This window comes from Heterodontus francisci, chromosome 30, assembly GCF_036365525.1.
Source record: "Heterodontus francisci isolate sHetFra1 chromosome 30, sHetFra1.hap1, whole genome shotgun sequence".
In the NCBI taxonomy this organism is placed as follows: Eukaryota; Metazoa; Chordata; class Chondrichthyes; order Heterodontiformes; family Heterodontidae; genus Heterodontus; species Heterodontus francisci.
Window position 1 is genome coordinate 58,261,809 of NC_090400.1, and position 8,008 is coordinate 58,269,816.

Consider the following 8,008-nt stretch of genomic DNA (forward strand, 5'->3'; position numbering starts at 1 on the left):
GCTGATTTTGGACATTAAAAGTCAATTACTTCGTCCAGTTGGCAGGCAATACTGAGGAGGCTGTGGACCACCCCGAACTGCAGCAGAGGCTCTCGCTGGTGGACTGTGCCAGAACAATTCTTGCCCGAGTTTCAGAGCACACGATCCAGCTCCAGCAGCCGACAGTGGAGACTTTCCAAAAGGCCAGTACAGTGAGAAAACTATTGACCATTCTCTCACTTCTACCCCCTACCTCACCATGGGGAAAACAGGCAGCCTTTCTTCAGACTAACAAAACTTGGCCAGTAAGGCGACTAAAGAAACTAAAAAAACAGAATGCAAGTTTTGAAAAATAAAGACATTTCAGGGAATTATGGCGAGTTGAAAAAATCAAATATGAATTATTCGGAGGATTTAAAGGCAGATTATGCCCCTACCATCCCTGCTATTCATTACAGATTCCCACTGGCATCAAAAGTAAATGGGAAGTTTCTCTCCCTTTGATGATTTGTCTTCATTAACTGCCTAATTTGTTCGAAATTTGCATTACTCCTGGCATTTGTGTAAAACAGTCCCAGATTCCCATACAAGATCCAAGCAAAACTATTCAACTTAACAGCACTGAACATGCTATTGGCCAAGTGCCTTGAAGCCATTAAGTTACTCAGCACATCCGTAAGTTGGATCTAGAGTTCCAAACCCAGGATTCCAGTCCAACCATTAGCTCTGGGTTCCCAGCAGTTCAATGTTAGATTTATGGAACAAACAGTAAAGTGGTGCAGTGTGGAGGTTATTGTCTGCACTCTGCACTTCTCCACGGCTCTGGGCTCGAGATCAGGAACCCACCACTGTGCAATGCTGGCTCCCCAATGCCTCAACCACTGTCCACGATAGGGTATAAACAGATATTTGAGCTTTGGAAGACCCTCTGACGGGCTGCACGTAATGGCATTAATCAGACAGTCACAGGTCCCTCCTCCACTATACAACCAGTTTACTGATGTCAGACAGTCACAGGTCCCTCCTCCACTATACAACCAGTTTACTGATGTCAGGTGGGACAGAGGTTGGGCCACTGCAAGTGGGTTAAACACCTCAGCTGGGTTGGGGAAAAAGCCAGGGCTCTCACTGTCAACTGCTATCCAGGGACCCCTGCTACCAAGTGTAGCACATGTAGGAATTAGGCGAGAACAACAACTTGCATTTATGTAACACCTTTAACATAGTAAAGCATCCTAAAGTGCTTCACAGGAGTGTTATCGAATGAAATTTGACACTGAGTCACATAAGGTGATATTAGAACAGGTGACTCAAAGCTTGATCAAAGAGGGAGGTTTGAAGTAATGTCTTCATAGGAGAGGTTTAGGAATTGCAGAGCTTAAGGACTAGGCAGCTGAAGACATGGACACCAATGGTGAAGCAAGGAAATTCAGGGATGCTCAAGAGGCCAGAATTGGAGGAGCACAAAGAGCTTGGAAGGTTGTGGGGCTGGAGGAGGTTACAGAGATAGGGAAGGGTGAGGCCATGAAGGGATGTGAAAATAAGGATGAGGAACCAATGCTGGTCATTAAGCACATGGATGATGGGCGAACAGTACATGGCGCGAGTTCAGACGTGAAGGCAGAGTGTTGGATGAGATTAAGTTTATGGATGGTGGTAGATGGGAGGCTGGCCAGTGGAATGTTCAATTAGTCTAACCTAGAGGTAACAAAGGCATGGATGAGGCTTGCAGCAGCAAATGAGTTGAGTTGGGGCAGACTTGGACGATGTTACAGAGGTGGAAATAGGCGAAAGGTAAGCAAGGAGGCTCAAAATCCAACTGTGTTACCCTCCCTGATTAGCTGACACATGTGGGGAGGAAAGGGGTTAATATTAAGCTCACCCATACAGGGGGGGGGGGATGGACAGGATTGGATCGCGGATCGACCGCCCATTTTACACGTCGATTTCATTGGACTGTCAGCAGGTTAGCTTAAAACGACCCCCCTCAATGTCTCGGCTCACGTTAATTTGGACAAGATGAAATGAGGGAGGATGTGGTGAAAGGGGTGATTGGAAAACCCAACATGAGATGATCAAATGTGTACAGAGTGTGTTGGAAACTTTTTAAAACTTAAAAGTTGAATCTTGTTTTCCCAACCAGTCTCCTGTTGCACCTTAGGAAGTGAATTAGCTATTCTCTTCCAAAAAACTTACCTTTTTTACCACATTTTTCTCTGATTCTCCCTTCCTCACTGATTCTCACTATCGCTGTTTGACAGCACAGCAAGTTTTTTTAGCCCAGTGTTGGTATCAGCTCTTCAATAAAGCAATCCAAAGCTAACTCCAGTAGCCCCTTTCTTCCTGTCGCCCTGTACCTACCTCTACTTTAAATATTTATCCCATTTTCCTTGCTAAAAAAAAGGTCTCTGACTTAACCACTCCCTGTGGCAAGGCATTCGACACTCCAACAGGCTTCTGTGCTCTCTTCTCATCCTCAGTAATCATTTTAAAATCAATGAGCAACTCCCCAACTGGTGGAAATGGTCTTTGCCTATTCACTGCAGAAAAATCCTTCATAATTTTCAATTAAATCCTGCTCTGCTTTAGTGAAAATAGTCCCAGTATCTCAAATCTCTTCTGATAACTACAAATCTCCATCCCTGGGGTACAGTACTCCTCACAGCAGGAGTTGAGATCAAGAGCTCACAGTATGGAGACCTGCATTCACACTACTCTGTGGCCAAACTCCATCACAAGTTTGCCCCTGGTCTGAAATTTCTCTTTATAGCCCTTAATAGCGTTCAATTCTTTCCAAAAAAATTCTACTCCTTGCTTATGTTTTGCCTTTAGCAAGGACAACAGCGAGGAATGCAGTCTACAGTAAAGCTAGGAAGATAGATCACAACGGAGCAATGAACTGGCAGAGACAACAATCCAGGGATTGTAAATACGCTAAGATACTAATGACGATGGGAAGCTGATCAACAGTCAACCCTAACCAAACAAGGAGAATTTAGCAACTTTCCATATTCCTCCCCAAAATCTCACTTGCTCATAACCAGTGAACAAGTGCAGAGTGCTGTATAATATTCCTGGTTATCATCATTGGAAAACCAAATTGTGAGAAAGGAAACTGTATCTAGCATCCACTTCGAATCTACAAAGAACATCCTTCACTTCAAGCAACAATCTCCATTTGAACCCCAACTGGTAATAGTACATTAGTTATTATTATTGGAAATAGTACAGTTTACCTTCCCCACAAGACAAAAAGCTAATCTGAAAGACAATACGGACTTTACCCGCGACCTGACCTTAGGACTTTGAGTGACTATACAAGAGATCACAAGCCAAAAACTGTGTAAATACACAGCAGGTCTGTTAGCAGGAAAAGCAGGGATAACTCAGGTGTAAATTTGCAGCAGAGTGGATTTCCGACAAAGGGGTCAGCATGGGCTCAGTGGGTAGAACCCTTGCCTCGGAATCAAAGGGTCATGGGTTGAAGTCCCATTCCAGAGATTTCAGAATTTAGTCCAGGTTAACACTCCCAGTGCTGTCACACACTGTCAGAGATGCTGTCCATCAGATGAGATGTTAAACCGAGGCCCCATCTGCCCACTCAGGTAAAATATTCCACGGCACTATTGGAAGAGCTGCGGGGGTCCTCCCCAAAGTCCTGGCCAATATTTATCCCTCAGCTGACATGGTCAAAAAACACATTAGCCAGACATCATCACATTGCTGTTTGTGGGAGCTTGCTGTGTGCAAATTGGCTGCAGTGTTTCCGACATCAAAAAAGTGATTACAATTCAAAAAAAAAAATACATAACTGGTTGTAAAGCACTTTGGGACATTCTGAGATTGTGAAAGGCGCTACAGAAATGAAAGTCCATTCTTTGACAAACTGTCATGGCCCAAACTTTAAGCTCTCTCTGTTCTATCTCAGATGCTGTGCACATCCAGCAATTCGTGTTCTTGTCAGAGTTTATTTGTACGTCCCAAGCCAGTGTCCCCATTTACTGTTAATCTAACAAGTCAAAATGGGCGACAGGTATGGAACTGAACCCCTTCACACAACTTCAAGATCCTGGTGGAAGTGTGATTTCATGGGGTATTGAAGGTAAATGCACCCTTTATCTTTACAAAAGCAAAATAATGCTGGAAAACCAAAATAAAAACAGAAAATGCAGGAAATACCCAGTACACCAGGCAGCTTCTGTGCAGGCAGAAAGAGAGTTTTCAGCATCATCACCCTGAAATGTTAACTACTTCTCTCTCCACAGATGCTACCTGGCCTGAGCATTTCCTGTTTAAATTGCTATTTCTACTGTCGCTGTCTCCTTCAGCCTTGGATGGTGGCCTGGGATTTCCTACCTATGCACAGTTGCCATGAGATGCAAGTAAGACTCAGCTGTCCTCTCAAATTCAACACCTCCACACAGAGAAGCCCCACCCTTCCCGGTCCCCCTCAACCAACAGATCAAATGGCATTTAAAGGCTAATTTTATAAACTGACAAATTCAGGTTGGATTCATATCATGTTCTTATACAGTACGTCAAAGTGAAGGACAGCACTGTGCACACACCGATGTGACAGACTGGGCTTGAAGCAAATTCCCTCGGCAATCATAGGGTTAATGAGCCAAGCCTTCAAGAGCTTCTTACATAAACAAGGTGAGATTCAAAATTTGAACTAAACCCAAAATCTAAGATTTGTACAGTATTTAATAGATTAAAGGAACGCCAGAGAAACCTTTTTTTAAGACTGGAAAAAAAAAATCATGGTGTAGTACACTACAATACAGCTCTCCATTCATGACCATGTACACACCCTAGTTCATCTACACAAGCTGATCTCAACATCTGAACGCATGTATAAAATAAAATCACTGCTAAGGGAGATATTTACATTTATTTTTTGAACTCGCAACCATTACAGATGTGAAAATAAAGCAAAATCTCAATTCTTGACTGATCGGTGACATTTTTGTCAACAGCTTAGCCAAAATTGGTTTGCATTTATTTAATTATTCACGCCAACCAAACAACTGACCTGGGACACAATTCTTATTCAATAAATTCAAACCCTTTTCCAAAAACTGATTTTATGTCAACTAAATATAAGCATTTAAATATTAAAAACCTCAGACACTTGAAACAAAAACTTGAATTACTTTTTAAAAACAGTAGAAATCAAATTTAAAACATTAAAGAAACGCTTCAATTATTTAGCATTTAAGAAAATGAATGTTAAGCGTTTATTGAAACAAAAAAAGTTAAAGTTTTTTATTAAAGGGGCGAAAACTGCAACCCACCCCCTAAAAAATGAAACAATAAAAGCTGCAGCGAATTGAAATCCCTCTGCCTAATATTTAATTGAATAAACAATGATTATTTCCAATTGCTTCAGCTTGATCAACCCTGAGAATGGGGCCTAGTTTCTCAGGAGAACACTCCTACCTCACTGATTCTTTTTGTCCATTATATTTTTTTTAAAGTCTTTTTTCTGACCCCCCCCAACCCGCTCCCACCAACCCCCGGGTTAAATTTGCGCTTTACTCCCCCCCCCAGCAGTGAGGGATGAAGCGGGTTACCTGACACCACAAGCGCCTCGTTAGGTCCCACCGTGTGACAATTGCCCATTTTCGCAACCCGCTTCACCCCGTCGCCTCTTCACAACAACAAGCGCGATCCAAGGCGGTGGAGCGGACAGCCCCGCCCCACTGACACTCGCCCCACCCCGTCCCCTGCGGGGCGGATGTCGCTACTCGTCCTCCTGCTGCCCCCATGGCTGTCCCACTGAAATCCCTCCGCCGATGAACAGGCAGCGGGGCGGAAGTCGCTAAGTAGACTCCTTTGCCCCCCCCTCATCGGTGTCACACTGAAACCGCACCGGAAAGGTTTGTAATTCCACAATATGTGTTGTCCAACTTCAAAGGAAATTGGAAAACCACCTAATTTCTCCATTCTTAATATTACTTAATAACGAACTGCTTGTTGCTCATTATTTCAGCAATATAACAGAAATAAATTTCATAAACCTTCATCAATTCAGATCTTTCAACTCAATTGCTTTTTAAATCCAAATTTCAATTTATGGAATTTTTAAAGAACTATTTTTCCTGCCTTTTTCTTGACTCCTTCTTGAGACCCATTTCCACTGGCATTAATGGTCCTTCAGTACTTCCTTCGAGTGGCCATTCTTCATGTCTGGGCCCTGACCGAGACTCTTGGCAAGCTATTGAACCACATGGACCATCACAATTGAATCCAATCTTTCCTCATCTCACAAACACACACACACACACACACACACATCCACTTTTTAACAGAAGTCACTGGATACAGAATAAGGACCTGGTGCCATTCAGATCGTCCCATCCTAATCCGGGGACACTGAAACAAAAAAGAAAAAGGACTTGCATTTCTATAGCGCCTTTCACAACCACCAGATGTCTCAAAGTGCTGTGCAGCCAGTGAAGTACTTTTTGAAGTGTAGTCACAGTTGGAACGTGTGACTGCAGACACCTGACCACAAAGATAGCCAAGATCAACTAACTCAGCATGGACTGACATCACTGGCTCAGTGAATCGCAGGACAAGTCCAACCCGGCCAATTACCGCCCCATCAGTCTACTCCCAATCATCAGTAAAGTGATGGAGGGTGTCATCAACAGTGCCATCAAGCAGCACTTGCTTAGCAATAACCTGCTGAGTGACGCTCAGTTTGGGTTCCGCCAGGGCCACAGCTCCTGACCTCATTACAGCCTTGGTTCAAACATGGACAAAAGTGAGGTGAGAGTGACTGCCCTTGACATCAAGTCAGCATTTGACCGACTATGACATCAAGGAGCCCTAGCAAAACTGAAGTAAATGGGAATCAGGGGGAAAACTCTCCGCTGGTTGGAGTCATTCCTCACGCAAAGGAAGATGGTTGTGGTTGTTGGAGGTCAATCAGCTCAGCTCCATAACGTCACTGCAGGAGTTCCTCAGGGTAGTGTCCTAGGCCCAACCATCTTCAGCTGCTTCATCAATGACCTTCCTTCAATCATAAGGTCAGAAGTGGAGATGTTCGCTGATGATTGCACATGTTCAGCACCATTCGCGACTCCTCAGATACTGAAGCAGTCCGTGTAGAAATGCAGCAAGACCTGGACAATATCCAGGCTTGGGCTGATAAGTGGCAAGTAACATTCGTGCCAGTCAAGTGCCAGGCAATGACCATCTCCAATAAGAGAGAATCGAACCATCTCCCCTTGACATTCAATGGCATTACCATCGCTGAATCCCCCACTATCAACATCCTCGAGGCTACCATTGACCAGAAACCAGTAGCCATTTAAATACCGAGGTAACAAGAGTAGGTCAGAGGCTAGGAATCCTGCGGCGAGTAACTCACCTCCTGACTCCCCAAAGCCTATCCACAAGGCACAATCTACAGGGCACAAGTTAGGAGTATGATGGAATACTCTCCACTTTCCTGGATGGGCGCAGCTTCAACAACACTTAAGAAGCTCGACACCATCCAGGACAAAGCAGCCCGCTTGATTGGCACCCCATCTACAAACATCCACTCCCTCCACCACCGATGCACAGTGGCAGCAGTGTGTACCATCTACAAGATGCACTGCAGCAACGCACCAAGGTGTCCCTACCCCACATGGACTGCAGCAGTTCAAGAAGGCAGCTCACCACCACCTTCTCAAGGGCAATTAGGGATGGGCAACAAATGCTGGCCTAGCCAGCGATGCCCACATCCCATGAATGAACAAAAAAAAATTCTCACTCTGTGTTAGCTGGTTGATGTTCAAGACCCCCTTAAGCATTTAATTAAGGCTGACAGTCTCAGTGCAAGACCGAGGTGGTCAGAGCACTATCACCACAGTTTGTATGAGGTTGCTGATTGGCAAAAGAACCGAAGATGCCATCAAAAAGAACCTTTTTACCCAGCGATTGGTTAGGATCTGAGACGCACTACCTGAGAGTGCAGTGGAAGCAGATGCAATCATGGCTTTGAAAAGGAAATTGGTTAATTATCTAAAGAGAA

General features: G+C 44.2%; 1 protein-coding gene across 2 annotated transcripts in view; it reads right to left on the minus strand.

Annotated features, from left to right (window-relative positions):
* LOC137346836 (flotillin-2-like) overlaps window positions 1–5,665 on the minus strand; it is a 122,350-nt gene extending 116,685 nt beyond the window's left edge. Inside the window, exon 1 of one of the 2 annotated variants that reach the window (XM_068010756.1) lies at window positions 5,556–5,665. In XM_068010756.1, the coding sequence (XP_067866857.1) occupies window positions 5,556–5,604 (49 nt within the window). In that variant the 5' untranslated portion in view covers window positions 5,605–5,665. The remainder of the gene's footprint in view (window positions 1–5,555) is intronic. The other variant, XM_068010757.1, reaches the window with a different exon arrangement.
* Between the last annotated feature and the right edge of the window lie 2,343 nt (window positions 5,666–8,008).